General features: G+C 36.8%; 1 protein-coding gene across 1 annotated transcript in view; it reads right to left on the bottom strand.

Moving 5' to 3' along the window:
* Positions 1-21976, bottom strand: part of PARD3 (par-3 family cell polarity regulator) — a 722486-nt gene that overhangs the window by 243708 nt on the left and 456802 nt on the right. The window contains exons 12-14 of the mRNA XM_011956182.1: positions 20249-20287; positions 7000-7188; positions 6034-6204 (exon numbers count right to left, since the gene is read on the bottom strand). Of these exons, the coding sequence (XP_011811572.1) occupies positions 6034-6204; positions 7000-7188; positions 20249-20287 (399 nt within the window). The remainder of the gene's footprint in view (positions 1-6033; positions 6205-6999; positions 7189-20248; positions 20288-21976) is intronic.

Genomic DNA, 21976 nt, shown 5'->3' with positions numbered 1-21976 from the left:
GGTACAGTTTCACATTCTCTTTTCAAGCAGGACCACATTTATTTTCCTTCACATCCCCATGAGGGCAATGGCAAGAATCAGAAAAGTGAGGTGAGCTCCTCAAGTCAGCACATGGCAGAACCAGAATTTCACTGATTACATCAGATTGTAAAAAGCCCATGCTTTTATTGTACACTACTTCCCAACGCAACTGGGATATAAAGCGCCTGAACAACACAATCACAGTCAATTAGATCCACTCACTTGTGTAAGAGAAACAGACATTTTGCTTCTAAATTACTTTGCCACCTATGTTGGCCTTGCAGCCATTAAAGCAAATCATTTGACCTCTTTGCATTTATTTCTTAATACAGAAAATGAAGAGATCCATAAATGATACCTTTGGCCCCTTTCCTATTCTAACATATCTTTCCCATTCTAAGAGGATTAAGCCTAGAGAAAGAATTCATTTTAAAGAAGTCCTTGATGACTAAATCCCCTAATATGAGGTCTAAGACAGAAAACTCACCTGGCGATATTCTCTACTGGCACTAAGAAAAAGCTTTATATAAAATCACTTCTAACATGGATATAATAAAATACCTAGAAGCTATGTTAAATTACAGTAATTTCTACAAATATTAATTTCCTTAAAATATTTAAAAATCAGCATATTTCTCATATAGAGGCTATTTTCAACACTCAAGGAATGATGCCTGGTATTTACTTCCATTCCCCTCCAGCTTTGTTTAAAAGTCTTCAACAAATGTGTCCTTTGGAGTAAGTGAAAACAATTTTTCTTTTCTTGCTTTGTATATTCCAAAACTGAAACAATGGAAAAGAATGCCAGGACTCAGTTTTTCTCTAAAAAAGTGAAACCATCCTTTAAGGGATTTAAACAATGGGAAGCCATCTCTTTTTCTTTGAAGAAAGGAAAAAGAAAACAAACAATGATTGCTTATACAATGTTTTTAAGTGTAGCGAGGTGAGACCATTAGATCTATGGAAAGAAGGAAAGCAAAGGAAATAAGAATTACTGCCCCCAAATTCATCTTGTCTACCTTATCTGAGGGTGACTTTGGAATTTCAGTTTCTAACACTAACAAGACCTCTTTTTCTTTAAAAAAAACAAAAAACAAAAAACAAAAAAATGCCAGATGGTGGCGGGTGCCTATAGTCCCAGCTGCTTGGGAGGCTGAGGCAGGAGAATGGTGTGAACGCGGGAGGCAGAGCTTGTGGTGAGCCAAGATGGCGCCACTGCACTCCAGCCTGGGTGACAGAGTGAGATTCCGTCTCAAAAAAAAAAATTAAAAAAAGCCAGGGTTGCTCTTCATCATTCAGCCTGTGCTGATGGGTCAGGCCTGGGTTGGATACCAGCAATGGATACATAGGAAAGTGGTAGATGGATCAAGTCCTGGCAGTCTCAGAATCCACAATTCCAGCAAAAGAAAATCAAAGAGGAAATCACGATAGTGTGACAGCTGCTGGGTGGAGGGGAGTACATGGGGCTATGAAAATACTTTGGAAGAGAAAATGGAAAATGAAAGACTGTGTAAGTCTTTGCTAGGATGAGGGGCAGATGGATGCAAGTGGAAGACCTAGAGGTGTGAAAGAGCATCCCATGTCTGAGAAATTACCAGAAACACTGAGTAGCTGGAGCAGAGGTGCTGCAGGGGCTGTAGGGCACCGATGACAATCAGGCATGTCCCAGTGGGCCCCATGATGGAGACTGGTTGATACTGGAGACGTGGAAAGCTCCCGAAGGGGTTTCAGCAGGGACTGACATGATCAATGTGTTTTGTAGAAAAATTTGCCTGACTGCAGTGCAGAGAATGGAATGAGGGAGAAAGCCTGATTGCAGAGAAACCCCTCAGGGAGCTGCAGCAGTGAGCCTGGTGAGAGGATGAGGTCGGAACTCAGGCAGTGGCAGAGAGGAGAGAGGGGAGCAGCTGAGGGAAGAGAGATTTTAGGCCAGGCGCAGTGGCTCACAGACGTAATTTCAGCACTTTGGGAAGCTGAGGCCAAAGGATTACTTGAGCCCAGGAGTAGAAAATCATCCTGGGCAACATAGTGAGATCCGGTCTTTAAAGAAAAAATTAGTTGAGTGCGGTGGTGCATGCCTGTGGTCCCAGCTACTAGGGAGACAGGTGGCTGCATTGCTGGAGCATGGGAAGTTGAGGCTACAGTGAGCTGAGACTGCACCACTGCACTCTAGCCTACGCGACAGAGCGAGACAGTGAGACTTTGTCTCCAAAAAAGAATAGAGGGAAATTCTAGAGGTAGAGGCAATAGGCAACAGGCATAATGACAGCATTGAGAGGGTCATTTGGGTGACCCCAGATCTCTGCCTTCTACAACAGAAAGAATGTGGTCCCTTGTGAATTAGGTGCCCATAAGACATAGCAGGAAATATTTCCCTAGGCAGGTGGACAGAGGGATCTGGTGCCAGAGTGGAGTTGTGAGCTGGAAAGAGGATGATGGTATTCATCCTAACAAGTGGTTTCAGAGGACCAGGGAGTGGAGATCAGCTAGGGAGTATGAGCAGAGTTAAAAACAAAGAGACCTGGAAGGGTGCAGTGACTCACGCCTGTAATCCCAGCACTTTGGGAGGCTGAGGTGGGCAGATCACGAGGTCGGGAGTTTGAGACCAGCCTGATGAACATGGTGAAACCTCATCTCTACTAAAAACACAAAAAATTAGCTGGGTATGGTGCACGTCTGTAATCCCAGCTACTCAGGAGGCTGAAGCTGGAGAATCACTTGAACCCGGGAGGCAGAGGTTGTAGTGAGCTGAGATCACGCCACTGTACTCCAGCCTGGGCGACAGAATGAGACTCCATCTCAAAAAAAAAAAAAAAAACACAACCAACAAAACAGACAACAGACCCCGAGGAACTTTGAGAGACAAGAACAATGAAAGAACAGGCAGAAAAGAGGAAACTTTAGAGAAGACCCAGAGTATGGTAGCAGAAAACTAGAGACAGTAGATAGGAGACACTTTGAGAATGAGATAGTGTCTGCAGATTCCTGAAAGGTCAAGCAAAACAGGCTAAGAAATAGCTCCCAGAGAATGTCTCCAATGTGTCTTGTAAGGACTAATGTTAGGGAAATACAGAGCTTTAACATAATAACTAGTGAAGGGAGCTGACAAATAAATTCAAAGAAAACATATTGGACCAGGTGAGGTGGCTCATGCCTGAAATCTCGGCACTTTGGCAGCCTGAGGCCAGGAGCTGGAGAACAGCCTGGACAACATAGCAAGACCCTGTCTCTACAAAAATGAAAAATAAAGAAGACATATTAATACACAGCACTTCCATGTATAAGAGAAAGAAAAATGTGACAAAGAACAAAAGATTTTCTTTTACATATTCTTACCTTCCCTAACTTGAAATTAAATATGCAAACCTTGGACTTAAAGATGAGATAGCAAAATACAGTTTTCTGATTGGCAAAGACTGGACTATACGGCTGATTAAAAGACCTAGAAAGAAAACTCAGCACATTATTCTGGCTTGAGATTTGTTCAGGACAGCATGATGTCCTATGCTTATATCAATATTTACTGTAAAATAATTTACACATACCCTCCCAGTGTGCAAAGGAGAAGGTTTTCCAAAGGTAATACATAAGTACAACAGCAGAAAAATCCTGTCTTACGCCTTATGGGAAGCTGAATTGAGATCTTCTGTCTTCATGTAATTCTTTAGTTAAACCCTATCAGTACAAAAGGCTTCTTGCTAGTATTACAAAGATAGCACAGTACTCATAAGATTTTTTTTTATATAATTGCTTTATAAGCTTATGCTGTCCTAAGAAATAGTAATAACCAGCAATGTATGAAAATGATACCAAAAGGGATACTGAATATTAAAGTCTATTACTGTCTATTGCAGCTGTTTCCTTACTTAAATCATATTCATTCACACAAATTAATATGGAGAAGTGAATAAGACACAGAGATATTTCAGGGGGATTCTAATTTCATGTCTCTTACAGGACAAGAGGGAATAAAATCAGTGCTTTTATCAAAACATTTTCAGGCTGGTCAGGTTTACTTTGTCACTGTTTGGGGGGAACAACAGGGATAATCTGAATCAGATAAAAGTAGGACACTGATCTTCAGTCCATTTCTGCATTTTAAGTCCTCCTACAGCATTCAATGTTTTCTGTGAAGGAAAATGTTGAGAAGGTGTTAAAAATTTCAGTTGGTCTCTAAAAGACGAAGGTGATATGTCGTCCAGTAGAATGCATGCCATCTGTCTTATTCACTGCTATGTCCCTAGGATCTAACACATTTTCGGATATACATAAGATGCTCAGTAAGTATCTATGGAATGAAAATTGTCCTGTGGAATGGGAAAGTATTCAGGCGGCCAAAAGAAAAAGGCGTAATAGAGAATGATATGTTTTGTAAACTGAAGTTGAGACGTTTTCACATAGTGCTTTGTGGGACTTAAGTTAAAGGATCAGCTAATGATTTTGCAATGAGTAAAAACTATTATTCCATTAGTCCAGGAGGGAGGGAAGAGAGGAAAATATCAGTCCGGTATCCTACTGTGAGGGATTAGCTTTTATATTTATCTTACACAAATGAATGTTTTTATGTCCCACTCTTCTCCATTCTGAGATTTTTTAGTTAAGGTTATGTTGTTCTCTTGATATGGAAATTAATTTGTTGATTACTGTTAACTCATTCTACATTTGGCAAATACAAATAACAAAATAATTCAGTGGTCAGTGATCTTTCAGAACACGTCACCTCTATATTGACTACCAGCTGAGCTCAAGAGTATATTTTCTTTGTAAAATATGCTTGTATCATAGGTTCAGATGAGTGGTCACTGCAACCTGAAAAGTTTGCTTTATATGTTTATTAAACAGAAGTTTAAAAATTAAGAAAATCACTTAAAAAATTTAGGTATCATTTTCAGTTTGTATTATTTGCTAATCATTTTATCTTAGTTGATCTTAAAATGTGGGAATCTGAACATTGATTTAAGAAAAACTTCACATTTTCAACAGCTCATTTTGCACACAGGCTAGTCTGACCTATTTTCTACAGATGGCACATAATTTATAATGGATCCATGAAATTTAGCTTTTTTCAAGCTCCAATATTATCAAGTCTACATATAATTTATTTTTAACTTTCAAATGCCCTATTATACAACAAATATGTTTTTCCATATTTGGGAAAATATATGATCCTATCCTTCAAGAGAGGATGCTCTGTGTTCTCCTCACTCGTAATTCCAAACTGCAACATACATTTAGAACAAGCAGAGTATAATGCAATACAGATCACTGAAAAAGGAGGCATTCAAAGAGAAGAGACTCAATCCCATAGAGAAAGAGAAAATGGGGACTGAAGAAAGAAAGGGAGGTATACGCTATTGATAATCTCACAAGAGCACACCATCATCTAAGAAAGCCAGACTATGGGCCATGTGCTATGGCGCATGCCTGTAATCCCAGGACTTTGCAGACTGAGGCAGGAGGATGACTTGAGCCTAGAAGATGGAGGCTGCATTGAGCTGTGACCACAACACTGAACTGCAGCGTGGTCAACACAGTGAGATCCTGTCTTTAAAAAAAAAAAAAAGAAAGGATGGGAGAAAGAAAGACTGTTTCCTACTAGGGACTTTGTAAGAGGCATCCCATTTTAGATAAACAAATGAATAAGCAACTGTTTCTCTGCATGATTCACCTCCCAGGTATAACTCTGCCAACTAGAAGAGAAACTGTTGGCTCTGAGAAGGAAGATGTGACCCTGATTTCAAGAAAAAATTCAGCTAAAGCGGCTTTTGAGATCCCAGTGTTTCCTGCTGAGTTGGCAATAGGAGTATTAATATCCGCTTAGGAATATGTTGATCACAAGACTTAGGAACACAAATCACAATCCACCTACAAAATAATAAAACCACAACAAGCAAAGATAATTTATGGTCTTTTGAGGTAAGGTCCTGGAACCTAACACCCTTTGTCCAAAATTAGGACAGAAATGTAGTTTTATTACAATCTCAGATGCTAGTACTTTTTTGCAATTTTTACCTCACTGCACTTGCTTATTCTCCTTGCAACAATAAGCTGGATCATTCCTCGTTTATTGCCTTCAGTAGACATAGACCTTCTTAGGGTTTCCATGGCATCTTGGTTTGTCTTGCCCAACAGGGATTCTCCATTTACTGCTATCAGTTGATCATTCACCCGAAGCCTTCCATCCTGGGAAGAAAACAGGTAAAAATAAGTGCTATTAAATAGACTGCTATAAAAGAAGTAGCTTTTCCTTTAGTTAATAAATAAAATTAAAAAACAAAGCAAAAAAAAAAAAAGTGGAGAGCTTTAATCCTAATGGATTATGCCCAATTGAACACTGGCATAATAACGTCTAAGCAGCCATTGTAGCCTGTGTCTATTTCAATCATTTATACATTTGTAAATCAAGTCATTATCATAATCTGTTTACCAAAATAGCATACTAATTCAAAGGACACAAAGTGATTACTTTCTTGCTTCCAGAAACACCCATAGAGGTTATTTAGAAACCAAGACATGTAAAAGCTCAAGGCTATTAGACAGTTGCAGAGAACTGTCCCCTTAACAAATGGCCAGGAAATTTTCTCTAGGCTGAGAAATAGAGTAAGTGACCCACAAACAAGGGAGGGGAGGGGAAAGATTAATGTCTACTATACGCCCATTCTGTGTCAGGACCTATGCCAAGTCTTTGCATAGATTAACTTCATTTAACTAGCATGTCTACGGGTTATATGTTCTGTGAGAGAAAAAATGAAGAATTGAAGTTATGGACTCCATCCCCACATGACACATCACTGAGACATCTCCTAGTTGTTTGATTGTGAATGTGGGTACCATGAAGAAATGAGAAAACTTTTGTTAACTGCATATGTTTTCAAAATAGAAACAGGGTTGAAATTAAAAGTTTCAATAGGAATATGTTTTCAAAATAGGAACAATGTTGAAATTAAAAGGCATACGCATGGTAAAGCTGACACTCACTTTAGATGCTGCTCCTCCATTAATAATGGACTTGACAAAGATTCCCAAATCTGCGTGGTTCTCTTTTGACCGGTTACCTTTGACACTGACACCAAGGCCAGCAGATCCCGAATCATTAAGTGGGACTTCAAACGTCAGAAATTCTCTGGTGCCATCAGGTGTGAGAACAATATCCTCATCTTCTGCTTTCTAATAGGGAACAAAATTGCACAGCACATTATATTCCAATGTTTCTTTCTCAAAGTTATTTTTAAAGACTGCTAATGAGCAGTTCCTTAAGAGGCAAAATATTTCCACCAAGTTTCCACAGCAAGATCCATGAAAACAGTACATCTGCACCCACTCCAGAAGATTTCTGGAACCAGCTGTTAATATTTGTATGTAGCAATTATTCAATATTGAACCAAACCTAAATCAGATTTGAGAAAGTTAGGGGGAAAATGTAGTGGACGGACTAAAGACTAGTAGAGTTCTAGAGTTCGGGATTTTTTTGGTCTCATTATATACTCTAAACGACAAGAAAAACAGTAACAACAGGAGTAAAAATAAATAAATATAATTCATTTATCTCCCTTTTTATAAGGAAATTCTGAAGTTATCAATACATTTAATGTTCACTAATGGTGTTTATTCACAAAAAAATACCAAATCCTGATCATACAAAATCAGCAGAAAACGGTATCTGGGTTCAGACAGCCCCTAAATAATTGCAACGTCAACATCTGTGAGATCAAGTAGAGATATACAACATCACAGAAAACTTTTCCACAACATTGTAGCGTACTTAATAGAGCTGGTAAATATTATTCAGGTAATCTTGTTTAATTAATTAGTTATATATCAGATTTAATTTCATAGTCACCAAGTACAGAAGACAAGGAAGACTTTTAAAATAAAAAACATCAAGGATATACGAATTCTTGTTCACCTCCCTTAAAACAGAGGAAGAAATGAAAGCTTAATGTATAACTGAATAAACTGCATTAAGATGACAGTCTATCATTAAGAAAGGCTACACTCCTGAAGAGGAAGCACTCAGCCTTCTGAGGTCCTCCTCCTCAGCAATCCCACTCATGGCCAAGATTTCCACCATCTCTATACTGGTCATGTCCAAATCAGTAAGGCCAGGATGCTTGTTTAAGCACAAATTCTTGCTCCAACCACATAACAGACATGTGGCACAGGCTCTTCAAGTAAAAACTGAATGGTACATCTAGTTCTAAAACCTATTTCTCCTCCTCTTTTCCCACTTTTGAAATATTTATCTAGCATCTGTTTAATCACTCAAGCTTGACTTATCAAATTATAATTAAAGAATAAGAAATATAATGGTACACAGATATGTAGGAATATATACTTTAAACAGATCGTGCTTTTACAGAATGTTCAATAACACGAAAAAAGTAGGTGACTGCATCCTACCAAATTTTTGAAATGTCCTAATAAGAATAAAAATCAACCCAAGGAATTTGGAATTCAAGGAAATTTGGAATGCAAGGAATTTGGGGCATAAACATGCAATCTCAGATGTCTCAATTAGATAAAATATATTTTGAGAGTACACTATTCATCTGTAAGTGAATTTTTTAGATCATCATAAAATAAGCAAAATGCTATTTATAAATCGTTAGACCCATAGTAATGTGATATGTAAAGTGATGTTTCTAATTTACAAATATGTAAAGTTAACATTTTATGGTAGGACATCTTTGTGCTATCTCAAAGGCTGGCCTCATAGTTTTTAAAAGACAAGTAACACTTCAATTACAATAAACTTGCTAATGGGTTAAAAAAAATTAAAACTTATATAATGAAGAACTCAAAATAAGAACCTGAAAAAATACAGGGTAATAGCCATGTTAACTATGCAAAGTAAGTACATTTTAAGATCAAAGTCCAAATAAAGCCTTAAGCCTACTCATTATAAAAATTAGATTTAAAATATTCCCAGAGAACAATTATAGCTCAAATAAAAACAATATATTGTGAGCAAAAAAAGATCAAATATATCAACACTTTGATACAAAAGTATTTTTATATACATGCTTTGCTCTATAAACATGAATATTCAACACACTTTTTATTTTGGTCCATGTGGCTCAAAACAAGTGTTTTTGTTTTTTGAGGTCTCCCTCTGTCACCCAGGCTGGAATGCAGTGGTCAATCAACACTCTCTACACCTTTGACCTCCTCAGGCTAAGGTGATCCTCCCACTGCAGCCTCTAGAGTAGCTGGGACTACAGGTGCATGCCATCAAACAGGGCGAATTTTTGTATTTCTTTAGAGATGGGGTTTCACCATGTTGGCCAGGCTGGTTTCAGACTCCTGGGCTCAAGCCATCTGCCCGCTTTGGCCTCTCAAAGTGTTAGGCTTACGTGCCCAGCCCCTTGAAACATTAACAGAGTACTAAATAATGACTATGTGTAAATGAAGTGCACTACCTCAATATAAAATCGGTTACAGAAATATAAAGTATGGTAAATTTTGATGTTTAAAATACAAAACAGCATCAATATACACCATAGTTCCCCCCTTGCCTTTAAATCTGGAGGTCATTGAAATAAAAAATTACTCTGTCAATCAGTACTGCCTGGAAAAGCTACATTTGAAAAAATGGAAAACAAGAATAGTCTTTCTATGGACACATCTAAGTCTCATCATTCACTATGCTTACTTGCTTCAACTCTGGAAGGTTCTTAATTGTTATTTTCTGATTTGAATCTTCAGTTGCTTTTTTAGTGTTTACTGAGTTTTACATTTCCATAACATTTTACCAAGGCTTACAATTCTCATATTTTTCCTACTTGAAAGATCAGGATAAGGAGCTGGCTGCATATATAATGAAAAATTTTAATCAATTTGGAATATTTTCTGACTGCCGATCTCTGAACCTGTTTTAAAAAAGAGCATATTCTCCAGGGGATAGTTTCATTTATTATAACAACTGCAGAATGGGAATAATCTTTTTCAGCTTTCTTATCAAGTCTTAAGTTATTATTATCATTAAGAACATTGACGTGAAACATTGTATGTTTCATGTGATATTCCATTATTAATCCATTTGGCTTTTGACATAGACAGAAATTAATGCCAGCTTTTAGAACTTAGTTCTCTGGCAGAAAAGTGTTTTTAAAAAATTTTGCTCTTCAAAAATCATTTGAAATTCTGTATTACTGAGAACGTTCATAAAGTCAGATAGTATAGGAATCTCCATATTCTGATGTAAAGCAGAAACTTTCTATCACCTTGTTATTCCACCCAGATTCTGCACCTTATCAACTATTTCTTGAATTAAGATCTTTCTACAGAAATGTAAAAATTATTTTCTTTAACTCGCTCCTCATGTCATCTGTGCACAGTCATGTCACTCAAGAATACCTTTCTCATGCACATACATGTGTGTATACCTCAGTGATTGTTTTCATCAATAAAGCCTGTCAGTTCTTCCTTTGCCCATTTCTCCATTACCATTTGCTGTCTTTAAATACCCAGAACAAAAGGGCACCTTTGCTAAGCAACCTGCTGAACGGGTATTGTGAAAGCTACTTAGTATCCCACCCTCCTGAGAACAGCAGAAAAGATGTACATTTCTATCTGTAGTGAGACAGAAAGAGTCACAAGTGGGCACCACCATGGCCCCTTTTTCCTTCTTCCCCAAATAACAGTCCAAAAAACTGAGAATAGAGCTGGCCTATAGGCCCAATTCCACAGTTAATCTGCAGCACAGGTGTTATCTATAAAAAAGGAAATAAGAGTTGATCGTGTTAAGCAGCAGAAAAACAATCATGGGAAGGGTAATCTCTGAGCCACAACAAATGAAAATTTGGATGAGAATGTATAAAATATTGTGAAGAGAGGCAAGAGAAACATGGTCTGTGCACAAATGATAGAAGACCATAAAATTATAGGAGTGAGCTCAATAGTCAATTTTTGACTTTGTAACAAAATATGTGACTCAGCAAAAGTTTTATCTCTCCATTATAAATCATTAATTTCTCTCCCTCAAGATCTGCCCTTATCTACAGAATTATCTTTTTTTTTAGACAGGGTCTTGTCTGTTGTCCAGGCTGGAGTGCAACGGCATGATCATAGCTCCCCATAACCTTGAATTCCTGGACTCAAGTGATTCTCCTGCCCTCAGCCTCCCAAGTAGCTGGGATCCCAGGGCACACCACCAAGACTGACTAACTTTTTCTTTTTTTTGTAGAGATAGGGTCTTGCTATGTTGCCCATGCTGGTCTCAAATTCCTGGGCTCAAGCAATCCCCCCCACCTCAGCGTCCCAATGTGCTGGGATTACAGGCAAGAGCCACTATGCCCAGCTGAGTTATTATCTTTAATGCACAAATCCCTAGTAAATTAATAACAAAAAGATAAGCAGTCCGCATCAAACAGGAAAGGGATATAAACAAGCCATTCACTAAAGAAAGATGAGAGAACCAATAAATAAACCTCCAACTACAAGGTTCAATCTTACTTGCAAATCAATCAAAGGTATCAAATTGCTCCATACATTTCCTTTAATGACATCCAACAAATATTGCTATGCCACAGAACATTAAAAAAATAAAAGTAATGATATTTAATACTGTGGAAGGTGTGGTGAAATGGGCATGTTCTTGCACTGCTGGTGAATGTAAAAAATAGTACAATATTTATGGAAACCAACTTGGCAATGCTTATCTAAACCTTCTACAGTTTGCCTTTTTTTTTTTTTTTTTTTTTGAGACGGAGTCTCGCTCTGTCGCCCAGGCTGGAGTGCAGTGGCCGGATCTCAGCTCACTGCAAGCTCCGCCTCCCAGGCTTACGCCATTCTCCTGCCTCAGCCTCCTGAGTAGCTGGGACTACAGGCGCCCGCCACCTCGCCCGGCTAGTTTTTTGTATTTTTTAGTAGAGACGGGGTTTCACCGTGTTAGCCAGGATGGTCTCGATCTCCTGACCTTGTGATCCGCCCGTCTCGGCCTCCCAAAGTGCTGGGATTACAGGCTTGAGCCACCGCACCCGGCCCAGTTTGCCTTTTTCTTAAGCTAGAAATATTACTTTTGGTAATATGGCCTACAAAAATAGTTGTGATCATGTACAAAGATTTAACTGTGAGGGTATTGTTTTAATTACGATAGCTAAAAATTGACGTGTATGACAGAAAGTTAGGAAAATTAAGATATAGCTACACAATGGGGATGCCATTCAGCTAATTAAGTATCTTATCAAAATATTATGTAAGACAAGAAAGTATTTGTGACTAAGAAATTGAGTTTTACCCTTTGGGCTTTCATAACTTCCAGTACGCCAATCAAAAACCTCCACAACATATTTTTATGAATTAATGTCTGCCTTCAAAGATCACTAGAAGCTTCAGAAGGTAGGAATTTATGTCAGTCTTCACTCATGCCTGGGGCATGACATTTATTAACAATAATAGGATATGTGGCTGGGACATGATACATATTAAATAGGTAGACAAGAACATCTTTTTATTTATTTATTTTTTCTGAGATGGAGTCTCGCTCTGTTGCCCAGGCTGAAGTGCAGTGGTATGATCTCAACTCAGTGCAATCTTGCTTTCCGGGTTCAAGCAACTGTCCTGCCTCAGTCTCCGAAGCAGTTGGCACTGAAGACGTATGTCACTACGCCTGGCTAATTTTTGTATTTTTAGTAGAGACAGGGTTTTGCCATGTTGGTTAGGCTAGTCTCAAACTCCTGACCTCAGGTGACCCACCCGTCTTGGCCTCCCAAAGTCTGGGATGACAGACATGAGCCACCACATCAGACCAAGAAAATCATTTAAAAAAATACATTATCTTTGGCTGGGCTCACAGACAGAAATATGTATATAAAAAAAATACATCAAAATGACGATAAGTCACAGAATTACAAGTGATTTTAATTTTCTTCTACACGTGACTGAATTTTCTACAGTTGATATGCATTATTTTTACAATACAAAAAATTCCATTTCATATCATTTCTTTAATTCTGCTTCCTCAAAAAAAAACACTGCATGGAGGAGGGGAAATTGGTAGAGGGTTATACAGATAGTCCACAACTTACAATGTTTCAACATAATGATTTTTCAACTTTTGATGGTGCCCATGAAACCATTCTATTGCTCACTTTCAGTATAGCATCGCACAAATTAGATAAGATATTCAACACTTTACTGTAAAATAACTTTGTCTTAATTGTTTTGCCCAACTGAAGGCTAAGGTAAACGTTCTGAGCACATGAGGTAGGCTAAGCTGGGTTACAGCGTCATAGGTTAGGTGTATAAACGCATTTTCACCGTAACAATATTTTCAACATACAGTGGGTTTACTGACAAACTTATGGGGAAGTAACCCCATCATAAATTGAGGAGCACCTGTATATAATGGGCAGGGGCTACTGCTGGGGACAAAAATGGGCTATGAATGAGCACCTTAGGACAGTTCTAAAAAACAACCATGCCATGACAGCAGACCATCACAGTGTCACGCACAACAGAACTTTTCATAGACATGAAAGAGAGAATATACTTATTCAACAAACAGAGATTAAATAATATGCAGGTAGGTATCTGAGACAATATGAGCAACCATTTATATTTTTAAGAGAAGGATTTTTTAAATGGAGAAATTATCATGGTTCTTAAATTTTTCTTAAATTCTTCTTAAATTTAAGAACCATGATAAACCTCTCAATAAAAGAATAACCCTCCAATCAAACTTCAAAATTTCCTTAAGTTCCCCATTTTAATTTATCCCATATGTGAGATGAACATTTCTGTATGTTATTTGTACTGATATTATAAAGTTCATTATTCTTATTAGTAAAGTTCAAAGTCATATCTGGCTTTATTATGCTGTTTTCTAATTCGAATGGTTCCAAACACATTTTGGAACACTTTTAAACTTTTTGCTTGGTAAAATAATGCTGAGGAAAAAATGTTTTGCACAATTATTAATCTCTAATGTTAACCCCAAAATTCTCACCCAATCAAAGAAACATCAGACAAACTCAAATTGAGGGACATTCTCAAAGAAATCTGCCCCTTCAAAAATCAAAAATTTGCTTGGAGTAATTTGTTCTTGAGAAAATATTAACAAATATAATAGGTTAAAGGAGATTAAAAAGCCGTAAGAACTAAGTGCCATGCATGATCCTGAATTGGAAACAGGACCAAATTCTATTCTTACTTGTAATTTGTTCTCTCATTTATTTATGATATAAAGAACATTAACTGGGGCAACTGATAATACAATCAATTTAATCATTTTCATAACTATAACGCCGTTACATAAGAAAATGTCCTCCTTCTGGCCTGGCACGGTGGCTCACGCCTGTAATCCCAGCACTTCAGGAGGCAGAGGCGGGCAGATCGCAAGGTCAGGAGATCAAGACCATCCTGGCCAACACGGTGAAACCTCGTCTCTACTAAAAATACAAAAATTAGCCGGGCATGGTGGTAGGTACCTGTAATCCCAGCTACATGGGAGGCTGAGGTGGGAGAATTGCTTGAACCCAGGAGACGGAGGTTGTAGTAAGCTGAGATCGTACCACTGCACTCCAGGTTGGGCAAAAGAATAACACTCTCAAAAAAAATAAAATTATATGGGGGAGGGAAAAGGGAAGAATAGGTAGAGGAAGGAAGAAAGGGAAGAGGGAAGAAAATTATGTAGCAAACGTGGTAAAATATTAACAATTGGGGAATGTGAATAAATAATTCTTTGTAGAGTTCTTTGTACTATTCTTGAAACTTTTCTAAAAGTCTAACAGTTCAGAATAAAAATTACATACACTAATTAAGCCACAATAGTTTTGCTATATCTAAAAACCATCTTTATTATATTAAGATTTCAACAGCAAAAAGGTAACATAATAAATCATAAAGATATTATCAATTTTATCACTATGTTGCAAAAAGGCTACAGTTAAACAAAAACTAAGATGTATTCCTGAAACAAAAACACACCCAACATTAAAAAATCATTATCTTACTATAATAATAGTAAGCCATCTCAAATGAATTCCATAAAAACTGCTGCAGGTATTCACTATCCATAATCATTACCATTTCTGTAAGATCATGAAAATATTATTGAATTCCATTTTGGAATAAGGTTGTTTTAAAGTAAGTCTGAATCAACATTTAAGGCACTAGAAGTACACACATGTTATAAAATTTGGTTGTCACAATAGCAACACTTGCTGCTAAAAATCAAACTACTGAGGTCAACATATGATTACTGTATGTCAGTATAAATCTTCCACAAAAATCTAGAGTTTTGTACACTTCCATGTATGTTCTCAAGAATATTAAAATTAATTTACATTATAAGCCTAAAGAAGTATTTGACGATGAGTTTATCTCCAAGAATCTAAACACTTTTGGATTAAGAGGTAATGGCTCACAGATTCACTCCTCTTTGAGGTTCCTCTCCACTTTGTCTGACTCAACTGTTTTCTCAACTTACAGTGGATCAATATGGCAGCCTACACTTGATCTATTAATAATATAACTGTTAGTAAAATAAACCTAATAAGGCCCATGCTTAATTCCTAGTTCATTAAATTTCTAAGTTGAGACAATAACCTTTCTGAAGTTAGCCTATCGAGATGGCTTCTGACCTTCAAAAAAGTTCCTAAAGAATCCCCAATGTATCCCTGTGGTTTCTGTAGGGAAAGCCCAATAACATGTTCTAGAATGCATTTTGAATTCTTGAAAGTTAAGCATGTGGCTAGCTGCGGTGGCTCACGCCTGTAGTCTCAGCACTTTGGAAGGCCATGGTGGGCGGATCACTGAAAGTCAGGAGTTCGAGACCAGCCTGACCAACATAGCAAAACTCCGTTCTACTAAAAACACAAACAATTAGCCGGGCTTAGTGGGGCATGCCTGTAATCCCAACTATTCAAAAGGATGAGGCAAAAGAATCACGTGAACCCAGGAGGCGGAGGCTCCAGTGAGCCAAGATCAGTGAATTTTATTAATAAAGCAAGACAAATGCATTCTACAAATACAAACAAACAAAGACAAAGATGACAAAGAACTACAAATGGGAGAGAACATTAGTTCCGGTTAGGGTAAGCCTCATGAGATAGGTAGAGTTCAGCAGGATTAGAAGTTGGCATCCATATGGACAGGCAAAGAAGGTGAGAGCAGCCCAAGTGAGGAGAAAGTATTTGCAAAATTGGTCACTGGGCTGGGAAAGGACAGACGTGTCCATGCAGCAGTTAATGGAAATCAATGGTACTAAACACGTGTTCTAGGAAAGCCTATGTATCAATCCATGAGCAATATAAACAACAACAAAAAAATCAACAAGATCTCTTACCACTATCTTGACTAATGAGATGGCATCTAACCCTGGATTTCTTTATTGCTTATTTATTTTAATAAAATTCAATCACAGTTTATCAACCTCCAACATGGAACTCATACTGTATTACCTGAAACTATATATGTAGCTTAGCTTTTTTATATTCCCCTTAACATACCAAGCCATATTAAGAAGATATAAAAACTGCCCTGCAGATTCTGGTGTCAGACAACCTGAGTATATTCTGGGCTCTAAGATTTGGAGTGTCCTAAGGTTAATTCTTTGTTCTTCCCCTTTCAATAGGATAATATCACCGACTAAGTCAAGTTTGTCCAACCTGAGACCTGTGGGCCGCATGTAGTCCAGGCTGGCTTTGAATGTGGCCCAACACAAATTCCTACCTAAACTTTCTTAAAACATTATGAAATTTTTGTGATTTATTTATTTATTTATTTGGTGGCTTATCTGCTACCATTAGTGTTAGTGTATTTTATGTGTGGTCCAAGACAATTCTTCCAATGTGGGCCAGGGAAGCCAAAATATTGGACATGCCTGAACCAAGTCATGAACATTTTAAAGATTAAATAAGATAATCCACATAAAGAGTTTCGCACAATAACTGACGAATACATGTCAGTCATAGATAGGACTGCAATGTTATAAGCAATGTTAAGCATCAGAGGTAAAAGAAACTGTCTTCTATTTTTTGTGAGCCTGTATAAATCACGTATAGTTCCTGACAGAAGTAATGTATCTCCTTCAGGAAACGAGAAAGAATCATACTGTATGCACAGGTACCATTCCCGTGGTTTAAAGTGGATACAAGATGGTTTGCTCCAAAATCAACCCTGAGAAAGCCCAAAATGAAAGCGGGCATAGGACTTGGATTTGTGGTGAGATCATTACTGCTCCCCTCCTCCCCATTTCTAGGCATTGACAAAATAGGCAAAGATTTCACAGACCTAGAACCTTAAAAAAGTCATTAAGAAACACTAATAAAAACAGCAAAAGCCTATCATGGAGTTCTCCTTGAGCAATACTATGTGACAAGAACTAGCAATATTCAAAAAGCCTAAAACAGATCCTTGGCCATCAAAAGGTAGAAAGGCAGAGACTATACTCCATCAATTTCTTAAATTATCATGGTAATATTAAGCCTTTTACAACTCAAAATGATACTGCATAACTGGAGCATAAAGAGAGGCACACATGTGAGAGCACACATAAAAAATTAATAAACAATATTTTAAACTAAACTATGCTTTTAACTTAGTTTGGGAAACTCATATTAGAAAAAAAGTCCAAGTATAACTAGAAGTCAGACACATGTAAAAGTATATACGACTTCCTTTCCTTTTTTTTTTTTGGAGACAGTGTCTCGCTTTGTCACCCAGGCTGGAGTGCAGTGGCACAATCTCGGCTCACTGCAAGCTCCACCTCTCGGATTCACGCCACTCTCCTGCCTCAGCCTCCCAAGTAGCTGGGACTACAGGCGTCCACCACCATGCCCAGCTAATTTTTGTATTTTTAGTAGACACGGGGTTTCACCTTTTTAGCCAGGATGGTCTCAATCTCCTGACCTCGTGATCCACCCACCTCGGCCTCCCAAAGTGCTGGAATTACAGGTGTGAGCCACCGTGCCCAGCATGATTTCCTTTTTTAAGGTGACTCCCAGTTGCCATGTCATGCTACCATAAAGACACAGCTTGTGAACTGAAATGCACCTTGCATTTCTTAACAGAATACCACATCAAAAGATGCTTCTTTCCCTCTGATGACTGAGAAGTTCACAGCCGATCATCAGTTTCCTCAACAGGACTGACTACATGTTTTTTGTTGTTTATTTTTAACTTTTTGGTAGAGATGAGGTCTTGCTATGTTGCCCAAGCTGGTCTTAATCTCCTAAGCTCAAGTGATCCTCCCGAAGTGCTAGTATTACAGGTGTGAGCCACTGCACCTGGCACTGACTACATGTTTTGAAAGAACATCCCTATCTTTACTACTTAAAGCATCATTTTCCATCTCAGATTGTCTTAGACATTAATAGATTAGTTTGTGTGCAAAGTCATTGTGTTTTCCAAAATATTCTGATATTTATCCTAAACCATAAAGGAATAGCTCTTCCCCTAAGGATCACATTGTAAATACTTCCTCCTTTTGCATTTATCCTATAACTATATCATGGTACAGATACCAAACGGGTGTGTGTGTGTGTCTATGTGTGTGTGTGTGTGTGTGTAAATGACTGCGGATCTATTTTGTTTTATAGATCTTTTCCATCTATTTTGACATATGGTGCCCATTTACTTTTGTACGTAAATGGGCAATTGTTATAAATACTATGTAAATCATCCTTTTAAAGCTACTAATTTGAAGTACTTTCTTTAACATACATGCACATACCTATACACATCATGTCTGTTTCTGTAACCCTTAATCTGTTTAAATGATCTATTTGTTTACCACTATAACAATGCCATGCTGTTTTAGGTATTGTAGCTTTACATTATACTCTGCCACAATTACTGTCTTTTCAAAGAGTAGTATAAATTGCTATTGTACTCCATTTATTTAGAATCAATTTGTCCAATTTCCCCTTGTCTAATCTACCCCCAACACATAAATATCAGTGTGATTTTGATTAGATATAATTGCCCTATTTATATTGTAAACCAGAAGTTAAAGCTAGGAATTGTCTACAATACACGCTTATTAATGCGGAATATTCTCAAGGTTGTTTACTGATTTTCCTCCAAGATGTAATTTGTCATCCGTTTTCAGAATTGTGGAATATTTATAGGAGGATCACTCGAGCTCAGGAGGTCAAGGCTGCTTGTTCACAGTGAGCTGTGAAACATGGTGAGATTCTAGACTTAAAACAAAAAAGAAGAAATATTTGAAATATTCCTTTTTTCAAATATTTTTCAAATATTTATTTTTCAAATATTCCTTTTTTCAAATATTTGAATATTTAAATACTGAAATATTTGAAAAATAACATTTTGTTTATTAGTTCAAAGTTTTCTGTTTATGAAGCTGTACAGAAAATGAAAACTGTTTATTATGTTATTTCAATTCTTTATATTCTTACTTTTTTTAGTCGACAATGTAAAAATTTTTGGAAAGGGACATACCAACATTACCTACTATGGAAACGACTTTGCTAAAATTTCCATTTACAATAGTTTGAGAATGAATGTTTTTGTGCTATGTAGTTCGATGAAAAAAGGAAACAAGATCCTGATTGTTAGAATTTCTACCATGTCAATATAAAATGCCCTTTTTACTCCCATGTAGCGCATCATCACAGAGACTGATAGAGCGAAGCTTCCTTTTATTGTATTATTTCTGCCTGCTGGAACTAAGCTTACTCTTTTATCTCCAGTCTGTCTCAGGACTTGTTTTCTTAACAGGATGCAACTATGTTTGCATTTTAATGTGAGCTATGAGGCCTTAACTTTTGGTAAGAGAAATTATCTCTTTTATAGTTATTCTAACAACTATGCTATTAGCCTAATACTGACACGTCACTTTAATTTTCCTGGGTATACTTTTTCAACTGTATTCTCTTAGCCCTCCCTTTTTTTCCATGACTGAATCAAGTTTTTTAACTTTTCTTTCCATTTTGTGGCCACTTATAATTGAGCATTTCATAAGTCATGAAATACTCTGCATATATGTAAAACAACTAAGCTTTAGTCCTCATTTTGCAGGTGAATAGGAAATCCCTCTCTTTTTTGTGTCTGATCAAAATTAATCACAAAATATACTCCATTTTGGGTGGTAACAATAAGTCACCTTAAAATAAGACCACTTTGGCATTTAATAAACCCATGTATTAAATATTATGAGCCAGGAAAAGGCAGGACAAGTAACTTCATATTAAATTAGTAAGAAGTTAGTTCCATGTATCTTTCCAACATCTCTGCATCCTTCAAAAGACAAAGCTCTTACCGTTTCTTTTGGGATCTGCATCTGGCTTGGCTCTGCATTCTAGAAGAATTGAAGAAAAACATAAATACAGACTGACCAAAGCCATCTTCAACACATAGGGACACAATGATTTATTTTAAAGAAAATTTTGTTGATTCTTAAAATCCACAAAATGTATCAAGGGTAATTATATGATGGCTGATGTAATGCTCTGTCTTCCAACCTTTTGCTGATGTGTGTGTTTATGTGTATGTTTTAAGAAATTTTTCTAGATATACATCTTTACTTGCTCATTCATAGTACATCATGAATTTATTATTTGGAGGAAAAGAAGTCTCACCAAACTGCTTTCCTAATCATGGCACTGTTTCTAATTTTGCTTTTAAATTTTCCCAATCAACAAAGTTTTAAGGTATAGAATCATTTGATAGCTAGACCAGATAATAACAGTTTGAACTACAGTCTCAACCACCAGCTTTATACTTTAAAAGGTTGCACAGGAAATAAATGTGGTTTTTTTTTCATGTAATGTTGACTTGCCTTAATTGCGTAGGAACTTACAAGGATGATTTATAAAAAAGGCACAGATTGATAAAAGTATTTAGATTTAGACACAGAATATAAACACAGACCCCCCAAACAGAGGAAAATAGTTATGTCGACTAGATTCAAAGATTATTTTTAAATGCCCTCTCCCTTTAAGTTTTCAGGATTTTATTCTTTTAAATTTTGAAAAGCAGCTGCAACATGCATAATAGACTGACGGCCTACTGGCGTACTCCTTAATGAAAAGCTCACAAGCAATAAATTACATAACCAAGAAAAAAAAAACAGTAGGTAGCAGAAGGGAAAAACAGAAGCCTGGAAGATCAAAATTGGACAAGAAGAACCTGAATAACCCTAAGCTGGCTATATGCTGGCACTAACTCTGGAAAAGGCTGCTTAAGAGCAGTGTCTAAGCTTTGGCAATCTAATAATGCTAACTAGTGCACTCTGAGACACTGAGGAAGAATTAAAGCTTCAGCAAATCACATGGAAAGCTAGTTGTTTTTTTTTAAGTGCTCATTTACAATTTAATAGAGACATCTCCAGATTTAGGATCAGGTGGCATTTTAAGCTCAAAATTGGATAACAGTGGGGGGAAAACGAAAAACTGAATTTAAATTGAGAAATAATGCATTAAACATTTTTAAATATAAAGAAGTTTTCATAATTTATTCAAAATCTACTTAAAACAAAAGTGTCCACTTTTCAACCCTATCACAGTCTGAAATTTCCACAAAATCCACATTAGGTTTTAAGACAAGTGTGTAACCAGGGGATGAGATATTATGACTAAAATTTACTTTCATTTATAATATTTATAGAAATATATAGTTTATATAGATAATAAAATATAGTTATTGTATGTATAAATAAAATATAAATTTTATCATTAACACATCCATACTTGAAGACAGAACTTAAGAGAATTTGGGCTATATGATAAATTTGGAAACCTCATTCCTAAAACCTTGTCACTCTAGATTATACAAATTAATTTTTGTTTAGAGCTAAGAGCTAGATGAAACGGATGTATTCCAAAAGGATCCAAGTATAATCTGTTTTGAAATATTTAAAATACCACTTGTACTTGAAATAAAACAACTTTCTTACCACATTAAAAGACAAAGGCAACTCCTCCAATTATGTCATTTTTATATATAAATGAAACCTAGCACTTTTGCAGAAAAACACTCAGAACATGTA

Source organism: Colobus angolensis, unplaced genomic scaffold (genome assembly GCF_000951035.1).
Source record: "Colobus angolensis palliatus isolate OR3802 unplaced genomic scaffold, Cang.pa_1.0 Scaffold41, whole genome shotgun sequence".
NCBI lineage: Eukaryota > Metazoa > Chordata > Mammalia > Primates > Cercopithecidae > Colobus > Colobus angolensis.
This window is presented reverse-complemented; position numbering and strand designations above follow the sequence as displayed.